General features: G+C 38.9%; 1 protein-coding gene across 3 annotated transcripts in view; it reads left to right on the top strand.

The window, feature by feature from the left end:
• The window catches only part of ETV1 (ETS variant transcription factor 1), a 66,352-nt gene that overhangs the window by 30,497 nt on the left and 20,373 nt on the right, over positions 1-15,482 (top strand). For all 3 annotated transcript variants that reach the window (XM_065666230.1, XM_065666231.1, XM_065666232.1), the window contains exons 6-8: positions 2,467-2,596; positions 4,140-4,328; positions 8,214-8,461. In XM_065666230.1, coding sequence (XP_065522302.1) covers positions 2,467-2,596; positions 4,140-4,328; positions 8,214-8,461 — 567 coding nt within the window. The remainder of the gene's footprint in view (positions 1-2,466; positions 2,597-4,139; positions 4,329-8,213; positions 8,462-15,482) is intronic.

Below are 15,482 nucleotides of genomic sequence, written 5' to 3'. Positions count from 1 at the left end.
GAAAACATAATATAAAATTGAGCTTAGCAAAATGGTGTATATTTCAAATCTGTTTTAATAGGTACACTATGAGTGTCACACTAAAATGAAGAGTGACAGGAGGAGGGTTTCAGTGATGATATGAGAACTGTTTTGAATGTTTGAAATTTTAGTGTTGGAATAAGTCTGTCATCTTCAGCCACACTTAAGATGTGGTTTGAAAGGTCAAGTAGCCTTCAAGAAAGCCCCCCGAAAATGCAGGAAGTATTTTTCTCAGGCTTTTTTCCTTTCTACCTCTGAAAGTGTACACTTAAGGAGTTATAGATAAAGCTTAGCATGGTGACTGTGTCAGGGGACTGCCCGAGGAAGGCTTTAAATTTTACAGCTACATTATCTTCCTGGCCCTAGTTAAGATAAAGATCTAATATAAAATCACTTTGGACTGTAATGCTTCCCCTAAATGAAATGAAGGTGTTAACCTACTTGATTTGATACACTTTACCCTAGCTTATAAAGCTGGGAGGAAGGTGAGGTAAACTTTAATTAAAACTACAGCACAGATGCCTTCTAGCACTGTGCCCTGTACCTTGCTAGGACTGTACAGTAAGCAAAATAAAATGTACCTCGCAGCCGAGGCAGCAGGCTGGAGCCGTGTTCAGTGAAAGTAATTTAATTAGTGTTGATCATGACTCCAGATGATGGTGATTTGATAAGGAATAATTTAGTACTTAACAGCCTTTTACATGCACCAACTCCATGTGGGAAGGTAAAGCAAATTGCACAAAATGAATGTGCTGCTTTCACTTGTGCCTGTGCCAGTGAGCTGGAAAACTGCCTGTTAGCAGACGTTCAGGCTCTCAGCGCTGTGATGAAATACCCAGCCAGTTCTCCACACAGGGCTGTGGTGTGGGAGTCTCTGTACTCCCGTTATTTAAAAATAAATAAGGGAAGTAATTTTTCATAACAGATTAACTCTGAGGAAGTAGCAAAGTTAAAATAAATAAATAAATAAATTAAAAGATAGAGCAGCATGTGGCCTTTGTGCAAATACATGTTACTGGCTTTAAAAAAGTCTTGTATTTTAATTCTCTGATTAAAGTCAAAGAGGTTGCCTGCCTTTGCATCGGAGCCACTGTCCTGGAGTTGTGGGGTCCATCATGTGTGTTAAATGCACGGCATGTGTTATCTGACCAAGACACGCAAGGAGAGTCAGCAGCAAAAATTCACCAGCAAACATGAAACGAACAACGGGATGTCAACCAGCTTTGCAGTTATGGTGGAAAGCTGACTGGGTTGCATTGTTAAAATTTGAGAGTCTTTATCCAAGAAGTCTGTATGGTCTTTTATTTTAGTGCAAATTCAGACCGTTTTACACAGAAAAAAGTTCTTTCCTTGTTGTGACATTCACTGCTTTTCATCTCTGTCTCTTAAGTTACTGTGATGTGCCTGTTGTATTTATGTACCTATTTTCCTTTGTAGTCTTTCCAGGTAACTGACTATTAACCATCAAATATAGTAGCTTGGTAGCAGTTGTAGAGACAATTCTTGTGAGTTTTGTGAAAATATGTGGCTAAATAGCAGTGCTATCTTGTGGATGTCTCAGCTGAAAGGCAATAGTAAAAGCTGGCATGTAATAGGATATGGGAGGACCCATTTGTGAAAATGTTTTCTGAATGTTGCCCAACCGTGGGAAAACCCATGGTGAGAATCTGGAATCTAGATCTTACTCACAGATTCTTACAAATCAGAGTTTGTTAGTTCTGATGATGGCTTCTTAGACAGCATTTCATTTACCTCCCCCTCCCCATCAAACACATGCATATGTATGCAGGTGCGTTAGTATCAGAAAATAGATAGTGTGTAACAAACTGTCTTCCCTAAGTTCAGATGCAAGGGAAGGGGCATGATACTACTTGATGGTGTATAATAATGTCCTGCTTTTGTACTGAGGTTCCCTGTACAGGGACTGCTTGCGTGTATGTAGATTTCTATGGAGGTACAAGTGTGTGCCAGGCTAGAGTGTGATGTTCAAACTATGGTGTTGTGGTAATAGCGTCAAAAATTGGTGATAAAATTGAAGCAATTTCTGTGTCACTCTTTGAAGTGAACTAGTATTGCATTTATAGCTAAAAGCTACCTCACTAATATTACTTAGAAACATTTGGTGCTTGGGAAGTATTTTGCCTCTGACAACGTTTACAGTAGTTAAGCCAAATATAAGTGGGCTGTTATTTTTCTGCTAATGAGATGGGATCCTGGCCATCATTCTATTAAACAATAAAAGTGCTAATAACCAATGCAAAGATCTCTGGTGTCTATTTTTCAATTGACACCCAAAGAAATACTTGAAATGTTTATTTCCTTTATTGTTTTTAGTATTACAGTGGTTTAATTAATTGTGTTTAATTAAAAGTGTCTAGCTTACTTGAGAAAGCTCATTGTTAATACTGTACTTGGGTTTTAATTACATTTTCTTTCACTTTACAGTGGCTTTTCATGGTCTCCCTGTGAAAATCAAGAAGGAACCCCATAGCCCATGTTCGGAACTTGGCTCCACTTGCAGTCAAGAGCAACCATTCAAGTTCAGTTATGGGGAAAAGTGCCTGTACAATGTCAGGTAAAGCAATCAGAAACATGTTTGCAGTGAGAACTGCTGAGTTAAATAAGGACTGACTAAAGAGTAATAAAACCACAGTAGTGATCTTACAAAAGTTACCTCTTCAGCAGATAACAGACTGATGAGATAATGCATTTAGCTGATGAACACTGATGGAGTTGTTTACAATTGTATCAAACATATAACCATTTTAAAGCAGCATTTTTCATCAAAATGCATATTCTCCATTCCTTCTCCATGGGAGATGGCAAGAGTTTAAAAACACAGGGTGCAAGCTTGAAGTAGAAGGAAGGAGTGTCTAGTTTTCTGCGAGTTGGGTTGGAAGTACTTTCAAAATGCATTGCACACATTGGGAAAGAGAGAGATCTGTCTAACAGGCAGGAGATTGACAGGTCTGAGCAATGCATTAGGTATTTGACAAGTTTTGCAGACGTTATCTGCGTGAGTTTGTGGGTGATTACAATTTTAAATAGTATTTCATTAGGCTTTGCATCTTTGTTACCTATTCAAAAACAAGTTATCTTCTTCTATAGGGATAGATAATGAAAACTTTATTTATTTGTGGGTGGTGGAGGGGCTTGATAACACTGCATTCTTTATTGACTTTCTTTTGGTTTGCACTTACGTATCACTCCTTCCTTTAGTGTCAGCAGTGAAGGATTTCTTATTGGCATTTCAGTCTATTTTAGAATCTTTTATCTAGCTTGTGAGTTCTTAGTCTCATTAATGTGCTACCAAAACTGTTAGCACTTAAAGCATTTACATTTAACTTTTTGGCTATAAAAGGAGAAAAAAGAAAAAAAAAAAAAAAGGCTGGTCACAGAGGAGTAATTTTGATTTCAAAAATTAAAATGCATACATTGATAGATTTGATGGGTGCTAGGGTATGTGATATAAGCAAGTATGCAAGTTCATGCATAGTGTCTGCCTAAGATCTGCATTTTTCCTGTTTAGAAGGAGGGATGACCAAAGTGTACTCAAGTTGTTTCCTAATTCAGGACACCTTTGAAAATAGCATCTATATATTTGTAGCACCAGCACTTTATTTTTGGGGGGGAGCGAGGGGGAGAGGGATCCTGTCAGGAGAGGCTGCTGTCATCCTTGTGTGGGTAGCTGGGGCAACATACCATTGTTATCCCTTCCCTCTAGCTGTATTGTTTTACTGTCTCACTTTGTGGCTTGTGCAAGCTCTGAAAAAGAGTCTTTACAGGCACTGCTGGCTATTCATGCTCTAGTCCAGGTGCTTCTACTTTTATGTATTTTGTAATCCTCGTGTTAGAATGTCACTGTATGACTGAATAGTTTAAAAATACATATCTGTGCCCCAGAGAAGAAAATGCTGCGTTGAACCACTTGCCTTTAACATGTTTTTTTCTGTGCTCTTCTTAACGTAAAATAGAGAATTCCTGTGCCCCAATCTGATAAATGAAAAGCATATGTGACGTTTGTTTGTTTTTTCTCACTGTAGATGCTACCTTTTCTTTTTTTTTTTTTTCCTTTGGAGAAAATAACCTGACCTTTTTTCCCTTTGCCTTACTGATAGTGCCTATGATCAGAAGCCACAAGTGGGAATGAGGCCCTCCAACCCACCAACGCCATCCAGCACTCCTGTGTCACCACTGCACCATGCCTCCCCAAACTCAGCTCAGACTCCTAAGCCTGACCGGGTTTTCCCTACCCATCTCCCTCCGTCCCAGTCCATTCAAGATAACAGCTTCCCTATGGACCACAGGTAAAAGACAAAACACGTGAGGGACCCGTACAGAAAGTGTTTCAGTTGTGGGTGCAGGTCTCTTATATAGGTTAGCACTGTCTTCCTGCCCACAACTATTCCCTTTTGGTTTGGGGGACCAAGGTGAAAACGAGCAAGGTTCAGATTGTCAAAAATACGTGTGTTTTATGAGAGACTGGCACCCGCCTTAGTACACTTCAGTAGGAGTTCATATTAGCAGTGGCAGAGTTTTAATGACCTGCTGCTTCTGTCTGGTGAGGGTGGTTACAGGGTGCTAGATAATCTCATCTAGGTTCCCTTTCCCATGATTATGGTTTTTCATGATTCCCAAAGATTAGGCCGGATGGTCTTTCAAGGTCCCTTCCAACTTGGGCTGTTCTGTGATTCTGTGATTCACTTGAGGCTACTAAGCCCTACGAGGTAATGAAGTCACTAGCAGGCATGATCCTGGATATAAATACCTGGCCTCTTGCTAAGCAATTCACCTATCTAAGAAAGAGATAAGTGTCCATGTTACGTTACTGCTTCAGAATATTCTCTGGAAGGGTGGATCATTTTTCCAACCCCATTTGAAATGTAGTATTTCAGACAAACTAAGATGCCAGCATAAACTGTGCTTACACAACATTACTCAGAGTAAAAACCACAAGAGCTAGAGACTAGTATTAAAGCTTAAACTGTCCTTGAGTCACCCTGTTTTGTTTTGATACGTTAGAAATCCCCAGACAACTGACTGACTGTCTTAGCTCAGTTGTGCAGCAGATACAGTCAGTGGATTTCCCTGATTTTTGAGACCAAACACTTGCTTGTGAAATTCTATTTATCCTCACCTTTATCACATGAGCCTGTTTGTGTGTGCTCTATTATGTGGTTGCTCTGAGCATGTAAAATTTTAGCTGTATATAAAGACATACATATGTTCAGAAACTTGACTTGGCTTTTGAAAATCAGCAAATTAAGAAGCACCTGGGAAGATAACCACAGTTGTTGGCAGTGTGATTTGCAAGCTTCTGCTTTAGTAAGGGCTGTTATTTCCAGGGATTTGTGCAGATCGGTTCTGAAGGGGGTTTCTAAGGTTTATGTTGCTGTTGTGTGCTCTGCTAAGATAGCTTTAAATACCACCCAAGGTTTTCTACAAGCCATTTTGGCAGTGAAGAAACACTGGATTGTCCCCTTCAGCTGCAGTAGTCACCATCTTTCCCCCCTCTCCCTCCTGCTGTGAACTGTGGCCTAAGCACGCAGGCCCCCAGTTGAAATGAGGCAGCAGTTTTGATTACAGGATAGTGGATAAATGTGTATCTGTATATACACCAAAGTCAAGTTATCAGCAGACTGAAATCTCCAGAAGCTAAATGACTTTTGTGCAGACAGTAGTAGTAAGATTTATCAGATGAAAAAGTCTTCTGTTTTGGAGCAATTTGTAAAGAGAGTACTGAAGGTATATGTCAGCCTTAATGTGAGTATTTATAGAGATTTGCATACATCTTAGTATATTTTTCTATACACATAACACTTGCTCTGCACAAGCTTTGTAAGCTCTTTACATGGTCCCTCTCACCCCAATGTTTGAAATTTGTGTTCCTTGGGGCATTTTGCAGTAATGCTTCCCCTCTGTAAAAGAGCATCATGTGTTCAAGTCAAAATAGGTGACTCAGGCCAAAAAAAAAAAAAATTTTCTCCTTTTTTAATGAAAGGTACAATTATAAGACTTTTTTCCTCTTTTTCTGATTTATTTCGAATCTTCTCACTTCCAGCTTGAAGCAAATGTGTACTTCATATTTTTTGTGAAATTCAAATCTGTGTGATTTATACGGTGATATGCTACTACAATTAGTGTATTCAGAAAATGTCATTGAAACAAATGACCTACCTATGTGAGTTCATATATAAATTTGTAACTCGGGGCGTATTTCTTTAGAACATGCATTGGTGGCAGAAGATAGCATTAGTATCTAGAACATACGGCCCATACGTCTTCATACAGGGCATGAATATACAAACGATAAGTGGTCCTAACAAGAACCAACAGGAATCAAATCCACTTGTATAAACAAATGGCTTGATTCCATACAAAGCTTCCAGTACAACAAGTATTATTAACTTCCTTTGAGGCTTTGTGAGTGAGCCTGTTTCTTATTTTAACTTCAAGTTGCAATTTTCTGATTCACTCCTTGACAGTTCTTAATGATAATTTCTGCTTCTTTTTTTGGCTAATGAAAAAAGGAAAAGAGGGAAATGAATGCAGTGCCAGTCAGCTTAACTGTTTCATAATGCATTTGAGTTTCTGAGTTTATTTTCTGCAGGTGTAGGTGGAATTGCAAAACCCAATGCTACAGTGCAGTACTCTTTCTACTGCAAAATATTACATTACAGAAGCATTAAAAAAAAATTAAATATGTTGTCTCCACTACTACATTGTAATAGTTTCTGTAGCTCCCATGGTATTTGTAATTAAGCAATGATAGTAGTTATTTGTCAGATGAAGTTCAAAGCAGTATTATGACAGATGTTAGTAGAGTTTAAATTGTTTCAGAAACACATAGTACATATGTGGTATGAGTTGGTAGTCAAGGATTGTATTGCCTGTGCAGTCAAACCCCTGCATTCTTCTACACTCACCCAGTTTTCTCCAAGGGAATATCTGCTTTTGCTTGTGTGAACCAAAGTTTTTTCAGATCCAGAGTACAGGGAGCTGAAGAATGATCAGTTCACTTGCAGAGACAGGGACAGGGTTGAGGTGTTTGTTTTTTTTTGTTGGTTTGCAGTTTGTTTGTTTGTTTGTTTGTTTTAAAGTGTGTCTTGTCCATGATGAGTAATAGCAGGATTAGTAGGCAATTTGCTGCAAGAAAGTTGCATCTGCTGTGATTTAGTGCAGACAAAGTATTACTGCAGTGGTGGTTACTGTTACTGTGGTAATCTGCAGGAGATGACAGGCTGTCTTTGTGTTGTTGATCAGGGCATGGTAGAAAAGTAGCATCCTTACATTCGTCTCTATGCTTCTGAACCTGCAGCTATCCAAGTAATTACATTCAGGCCTTTTAGTTCAGGTAGTTATGTCTTATGGAAGAAAAAACAAGCATAATTTCTTGAGTAGTGTTGCATGTAAATGAAGTTTATTTAAAAGTGAATTCTCACATTTTATGCCTACTGAAGAGCATTTGGGAGTAGTGAGTGGCAGCATGGCTTGTATGGGTGACTTCTTTCATTTAGAAATGACCAAGGGAACAAATTAAGGCAGGAGGGGAATTATTAGGCATTGTTTCTTTTAGCGAAAGTTTGCAGCCTCTCCTTTTTGTCAGGTGCTTACATTCCTTTCCCATTAGAGCTGGAATGCAGTGCCAGCCTTGCAGGTACATCTCCCACAGCACTATCCCTGAGAGGATACTGTGGACTTTCACCCTGGAATGATTCCAGGTGTCATGGCAGACAGTGCTCTTTATTCAGAATGTTTGTTGTGGTCAGGATGGTTTCTGTGTAACAGTAAGAATGGTAATAGTAGGTTAGAGCACAAGCAATATGTTGCTAATGCTTGTGAGAGAACAAAAACTCTGCCCAAGCCTCCTTTGTCTTACTGCAGTACGATGTCAGTCTTTCTGCTGATTTAATTCTGGTGCATTACCTGTTTGCGTCTTCTGTTGAGAGAAGATACTGAAAGCCAAACAGATGGTGGTGGGGACCTGTCTCGGAGCTGGTGTTAATCGGTGGGCTTTTTTGTTTCTTTGCTTGTTGCTAAATGATCCTGATGGGAGCAGTTGGAATGTTCATAAGCGGAATGTTTGCTACTGAAAAAGTGATACAAGTACTAACCATGACCTGTGATGATCTTTGGGATATGGAATGTCGCTCAAGCCCTTTACGTGACCTCTCCTCTAACTTGTGTCCTAGATTTCGCCGCCAGCTCTCTGAGCCTTGCAATTCTTTCCCACCTTTGCCTGCAATGCCAAGGGAAGGACGTCCAATATATCAGCGCCAGATGTCTGAACCAAACATCCCCTTCCCGCCTCAAGGTTTTAAGCAGGAGTACCATGATCCAGTTTATGAACACAACGCGATGGTTGGCAGTGCAGCCAGTCAAAATTTTCCCCCTCCTCTGATGATTAAACAGGAACCTAGAGATTTTGCATATGATTCAGGTAGGTGAGACTCTCCTTTAGTTCTGCATAGTAAAGTAATATATGAATCTAAGCCAGTGCTATTGGTGTTTTGATTGTACAAATTGAAACTTGCTTTTTTGGCTTCTAAGTCTTCCAGAGTAAATTTTGTCTGAGATAGTTTACACAATAGTAAGATTGCTACATGGTACAGTGTGACTTGTGCCACCATTGCTTGCTCTGCAAAGGATTTCATTTTCCAGAGCTCTCTGTCCAAAAAGTGCTCAGGTTAAGAAAACCAGAGAAGAAAAAATCATGAGTACAAAACTGAGCTTTGCTTAAGAGGGGCTTGTTCTGTACTCTCTCATCTGTGACCTCTGAATTTGTGTGCTCCATTTTTACGAGCTCCTTCATTTGTCTGCCAGAAATAGAGGACTCTTTCTCTTCTTGCTTGCACTACTTTAAATCAGGAGTAACTCCGCTGAAGTGGGGTTTATACAGCTATAAAACCAATGAGGGAGAAGAATCAGCCAAATTGGTGTCAGCTTCTCAGTTTGTGCATACTGCTGTGTTTTGTGGAGGTACATAATCTGTGATGCCAGGTTGCTGATGTAGAAAATACACTGTTGCTGTTAATAATGTTTATTATGATTGTGGCAACTGGAATAGAGCCTTATTGCTCTATGGACAGTATAAAGCAGAGGAGGCAGTGGCAGAGGCTGCTCTCAATAGCTTCTGGTCAAAACAGAAAAGCAATAGAAAGGATAAAAGTGTAAATCAAGGGAATAACATTGTAAATGTTTGCCACAATTTAAACATAATATTGATATTATGCTTGGGAAAAGAGAGAATTAGGGAAGACAGAAAGAAGTTTAGTAACAAGTATCAAGTAACAAGGAGAAGAAAGCTGGAATGGTGGTATGGAGAGAAGCTGAGATTATAACAGCATGGAGTGGGCTGGGTGGGGTAAACCGTTGATCAGTATGGAGCACAGAAAATGCAGTCAAAACATGTTTTTCAGTTTTGGTGTAAGTGATTTCTGCAGCATCTGTTCAGTCTTTACCTCTGTCCTGCACTGCGTAAGTTGTACTGTTGAAAGGGAGGGATTTCTGTGAGCCCTTACTGTGCTTCTGGAGGAGGGTACCTTACTTTTGTACACTTGTATGCTGAGTTGGGCAGGGAGAAGGGGTGGTACTGTTTCACTGCAGTCTGACTCTTCCTCTGGGTTCTGCAGTACCTGCAGTGCTTTCTTGCTTGTTCAGTCTCTGCCTAGATGTTTTTGCCATTAATTTGCCAAAGGCAAATGGTCTCCCTTGAAAGTTTAGCCGGTGACAGACTATCTTGCAATTTGATAAAGCTAGAACTGGCTTTTGTTGTCTTTTCTGTAGCTAACCTATCATTTTCTATTTAGTGGGCTGTTTTGTGGTATCGTTAATGTAAAGTTCTAGTTTTAGAGCTGATTTCTACGTTAGAACAGGAGAATTTGGAAAGTAGAGCTGCTTTCTCCTGTCTTATTCTTGATAAGCAAAGAACCAATCCTTAGGTAATTTAAGTTCTCCAAGCTGAAACATAAGACAAGATGAAAATGATTTCATATTACAAGGATCAGAACTAGACCTCCACCCATTTATTGATGAAGGTTTTGAGATACATGTCTTTGGCAGTTGTGTATCTTTAATCTTACTGAACAGCATGGGAGAGACTGCCTAGTTAATGTGGCAACAGATAATAAATAGGGGACTGGAGCTTCAGGCACTGCCAGTCCCTTGCAGCCTTCACAAGCGCTGTTACTAAATTGAAGGGGGAAAAAAGGCCCTTTTGTAAGCATGCTTCATATTTGGCTAGGAAGTGGGATCTCCTTCTTGCATACTATTTCTTTAAGTCTGGGTTGGCTGATAGCATTCATCTTTCTTTGGAATATTTTTTCTATGGAAAAATAGCAGGAAATTTTATTCCAAAAGGAAGATGTGAAAACTTGTATCCAATCCTGTCATATCTTTCTTTCCCCCCCCCCCCTTTTTTTATGTGCCAGCAAGATCAACATTCCACTTTATAGTAACGGCGTTCAAGCAAAATGGTTGTTTCTTTTGTAGGTGAATAATTAGTTTTTAAAAAAGTAATAGCTGTGTAACCAGTGGTCATGAAAAATTAATCTGTTGGTATCAGGAAGTACTTTTATTGGCCTCAGAATATCTGCATTTAAGTTGACACATCTGTACACTCCATAAATTGCAGTCAACAACTGTGGTCTGTTGGTATTTTGTTTTGTTGCCATCTGTTCTCTAGAAACCATCATTTTCCATCTTTGCTAAGAGTATGTTAAATAACCCCTTAGGAAACATAATGTATTTGTCACTGAATCATTGATTTCATTTTTCACCTATGGATGTTCAGGGAAGGAGGAATGCCAAAGTGAAAAGCCTTTTTTTGCATGGTATTTTATTGCAGCTCAACTAAGAATATAGAAATGTATTTAAAAAGTTCATTGCAATACACCAAGATGTTCCTTTTGGGATGTTTCTGGAAGAGTCTCATAAAAGTTCATTGCTTTTGTGCACTATACTTTTATACTTTGTGGGAAGCTGGTGAATGAAAAGCATTATTATGGGATGATTATAACTCTATTAAAACATGACATTAATTATGACATTGGAAATGGCAGATCAATTAGTTGTAATTGTAATTGCAGGTATGCAATTTCTATTGCAGAATGTTTGAGATAATGGAAAAAGAAAAATGTCAACAGAGTAGAAGCTCCTTCTTATATATCCACACTTCTAGAAGTCACAGTGCATCATATGTGTTCAATCAGACTCTGTTTTCTGCCATGTACTCTTTTATTTTTTTTTTTCCCAAGGCTGCCAGTTGGATGTATTTAGTACTTGATGCTATATCTAGCAACTTTGAACACAAAGATGCAGCCAGAGACATGGAGTGCTTTAAGATTTTGCATCGTTAATGAGTATGCTCCAGAAGGCGTTTAGAAGGGCTAATAGTGGGCATTTTTGTGCATTTAGCACTTCTAGAATTCAATTCATGTAATCAGGTACTTAAACAAAAAGGCCAAACTTGCGATACCCCATCTATTCTGGGCTTTATTTTTATGCAGGTTCTTTTCCTAATTCAGGACACCTTTTTTATGCAGGTTCTTTTCAGGCTTTATCTTCCCTTCTTAATGTAGTATATTTGATATAGACTAAGGTAGGACTCTAGCTATGCATGTATCAATTAATATTAAAGATCTGGTTTTAAAATGACGTCCTCAATTATTAAGTTTATATCATATTTTATTTTGACTAGTTGAAATATTTATTTTGGTTGGAAAGTTCTTTAGTGAGCATGTCTTTGGGAACTTCAAAATTTGTCACACGATGATGTTAGAGGTAAGTAGGGGAGGAATTGTTGCTTGCCAGCTTACTACTCGTTGCCAGAAATCTGTCTGTTGAAATCCGTATCTCAACAGATAATGCCTCTAACTTGCTCAGGCATTCATGGGCAGGATAGAGGCATTAGCAGGGTTATTCTTACGGTTGTATTTCAGGGTAGCCTCACTGTTAATACGCTTGAATGGACCTTAGAAAATTTGAATTCTGTCTGTATCACTTCCAAAGTTAACTTCCAAAATACTAGTTGCGTCACTTGAATAATTAACTATCCAAACAGAATTGTTAGTGTCTTGCTTTCTGAATTGTTCATCCCTTAAATTCCTGAGCCTTCACAAGCAATAAATACCTTGCGTTGGCATGTGAGAATGGATGGGGAACTGCCCCTCTGTTAAAAGAGATGAGCGGAGGCAGAGAGATACATCAGAGATATATATACCTGTTTATTTTGGGTACCCAGTTAGGACTGGATAATTTCTGAAGAACATTATGTATTACATATGTTCAAAGCTCAGCTCCTAGGGACTTTATTTGAAGATTAGGGTCTCTGTGTAAGCACTGCAAAAATAAGAAATACATAATAGGAAAGAATGGCAGAAGCATCGTGACTGCTTTGGAAAACTTTGTTGGGGATGAAATGGGCTTTGTTGGGGCCTAAAACTGACCATTCAGCTGTATTAATCTGGAGGTCATCTTTTCCTTTCTTCAAGTGTTCTGCCTCATTAGGTACACAACTTCCAGCCTCTGTAACAAATGAAGCAGGTGCTCCACCTGCAAAGCTGTTTAGAGCGTGGTGCTCTCTCTCCCAAACAGTTCTGACCTGTGCGCTCAAGAGACAAGAGTGCCAAAGCAAAAGGCTGTATCATAATCCATTTGCAACAAAGGGGTTGTATCAAGGTTGCACAGGAAGTTGTAATAATGACACTTCTTAACCCTTCCTGAGTTTGCTTTTACAGGTGTAGGATGTTGTTGGCATTCTGCTGTCAGTGTTATAAATGTTTATTTACCAAATGACTGGGAACAGAATAAAAAGCAAGACTCCTTTCAAATTCCTAATGTGTTTTTTGAAAAGAAAATCACTGAGAGTTAATGTGGAAGAAGATCCATAGTAGTACCTTCTTCCCTAGAGATTGCCTCACATGTCCTTAAATTTAAGAAGTTTCAGAACAGTGTGAATGTTTAAATTAAGATTTCAAGGGAAAAAAAATATTTCTTGGGAGTACATTTATTTGCAGATTGCCTTTTTTTCGCTTTCCTCTTTTTAAACAACAATCTGATATTCCATTATACTTCTTGGAACCAAGGTTTACACATTTGAAGGTGGTAATGTGAAGGAAAAAAAAAGGAAATCTTATCTGCCAGGATCAGTGCAGGATTGCTTGTTCCATGATATTCTCTAGTACATTGACCAGTGCAGTATTTAAAGGGACAACTCATGATGCTTCCACTTCTTATTAGCTAATTATATTAGCTAATTATATTAGCTAATTTTTACAGTGCTTTGAAAATATGCTAAGTATTATTACTACAGTTATTCCCCTGGAAGATTGTTTCGCAGACTAATAGACTTCACAGTTAAGAAATATTTCTTGATCGTAAGCCTAAATTTTCCCTTTGATCAGTTTCATTCCCTTGCTCATAGCTACACTTCTTTGGCTCATCGTAAATGATTCCTTGGTATTAATGTACCACCTCTAAATCTCTGTAGACAATTTACATGTATACTCTTAGTCTGTGTGACTCATTGAGATCTTGCTTCCTAAATCCTCCAGCTGTTTAATCTTTTACTCAAATTCTCTCTACGTTTTCCTTTTTTTGTTTTGTTTTGTTTTGTTTTTGTTGTCAGTCTGCAGATGTTTGCATTATTTTTGAGCATAGTTTTATAAAACACTCTGTGAAACAGAACCGACTATCCTTTTACTGGATATGGTGCTTCAGTATGCACATTTCGAAGCTGCATCTCCTTATGGCCCTGAAGTTCTTTTACACAGTAGTACAATTGTTCTCAATTAAAATCCGGCTGCATAAAGGCAGAAAGGGAAAAGGAGTAGAGGTTTGCTCTGGAGTTGAGTAGGTTTAGGAAGTCCGTCCTTGTTTTTGGTTTTGCAGTTTTCCCAAGTCTCTGTGGTTCAAAATACTTCACCCTCTTGTTTCAAGAGCTTGTCTTTGCTGTGCTGCTTGAGTGAATGAGCATGGATTCCGTTGAGGAGTTAAGCTGCACTGCACTTTGTACTTGCCCTTAAAACACAAATCTGCTGTTGATGATATGACAGTGGAAAATAAGAGCATCTGAGGGGGAAACTTGGGAAACCTGGGCTTCAGAAGATTGCTGTGAAAGACAGAATTTTAACTTTTCACTTGCTTCCATCAGCTGGTTTTCTGTATCCGCTAATTTCCGTCTGAAAGAAATCTGTCATTACAATAGAATTAATTTTGTAATACTGTCTTAACGAACAAAGGAAAACATGAATACCAAGTTAATGTGAGCATACAGGCAGGAGACCATGCATCTATGTTGCCTTTCAAAGCAGACAGTACGATCTGAAAAATTGTCCTGCAGTCCCTGTTTTTCAAAGAAACGGATAAATATCCTCTAAATCTACAGTTACAGTAAGTGGCACTGGCTAATGATTTGATTTGAGGATTGAGAGCACAGTCTGGATTTACTCTTTGTGCATTAACGCAGGTCAAATGGACACAGGCTGCATTTTAAATCAGTAATGGAAGGCTGAAGCCTGCCTTAAACCAGTCAGATCAGCCTTACCCAAGACCGATTGATCCCGGGAGACTGAGCCCTGTGAGCCTAGCTTTTATATGAATGGACTCTGTGCAGCCTGAAGTTTCATTCATAAAATGGATGCTGAAGGGGAAAAAAAAAAAAAGGAAACACAACCAACCCACACACACCAAACCCTGGAATGTCCATTTATGCAGAGCTGAAGGGTGTAGTGTTCCCTCAGCTGCTGCTGTTGCCAGTTGCCTTAAAGTAATGATTAATGCTCCTTGGCCCTGCCTGCCTGAAACCCGACACCATTTATGGCCTTGGTGTGTTTCTAATGTATAGTGAATGAGAAGGCTACATTCTCAAATCAGAAACATAAACAGGAACTGGTTGGTCTGAATTCCATTCAAATATGTCACTTCAGCCGTGCAGTGTTTGTCCAACTTCGATTTTACAGGCAGGGGATGGGACGGGGGAGAAAAAGCAACACAGACATTTTTGCAGTAGGATTATCAACAAAAGGAGCAAGGAAGAGAGAAAATACTGCTGTCTTTTGTTGAATTCAAAGGGAAGTGATGTTTAAAATACATTTTACAGTTACTGAGGTTAATAAAAGCAAATGCGTGATTTTAAAGTATGCTCAAAAGATCACTTCCATGTGGAATTTCAATTCAGAGCTGAATGTATGAGCCTTTGTTTTCCTGTTCTGCTGCATAGAAAGTTACACATCGCCTAGACAGGCTGTTGACATCTGGTCTCAGAAAATGCATTAGATGTTGTCATAGATCTAAAAACCAAAGTTGTGGAAAGGAAGCTGTTTGCTTAAGGTTTTGGCTTTTATTTTTTTTCTGTATGTGTGTAATAATTCCACTTAGACACAAGCTGGTGGGGCCAAATGTAGTTCTCCTGTAGGTTTTTGGCAAGTGAGATGTAGGAAATTAAACTAAACAAATCTTAC

This window comes from Lathamus discolor, chromosome 2 (genome assembly GCF_037157495.1).
Source record: "Lathamus discolor isolate bLatDis1 chromosome 2, bLatDis1.hap1, whole genome shotgun sequence".
Classification (NCBI taxonomy): domain Eukaryota; kingdom Metazoa; phylum Chordata; class Aves; order Psittaciformes; family Psittacidae; genus Lathamus; species Lathamus discolor.
This window is presented reverse-complemented; position numbering and strand designations above follow the sequence as displayed.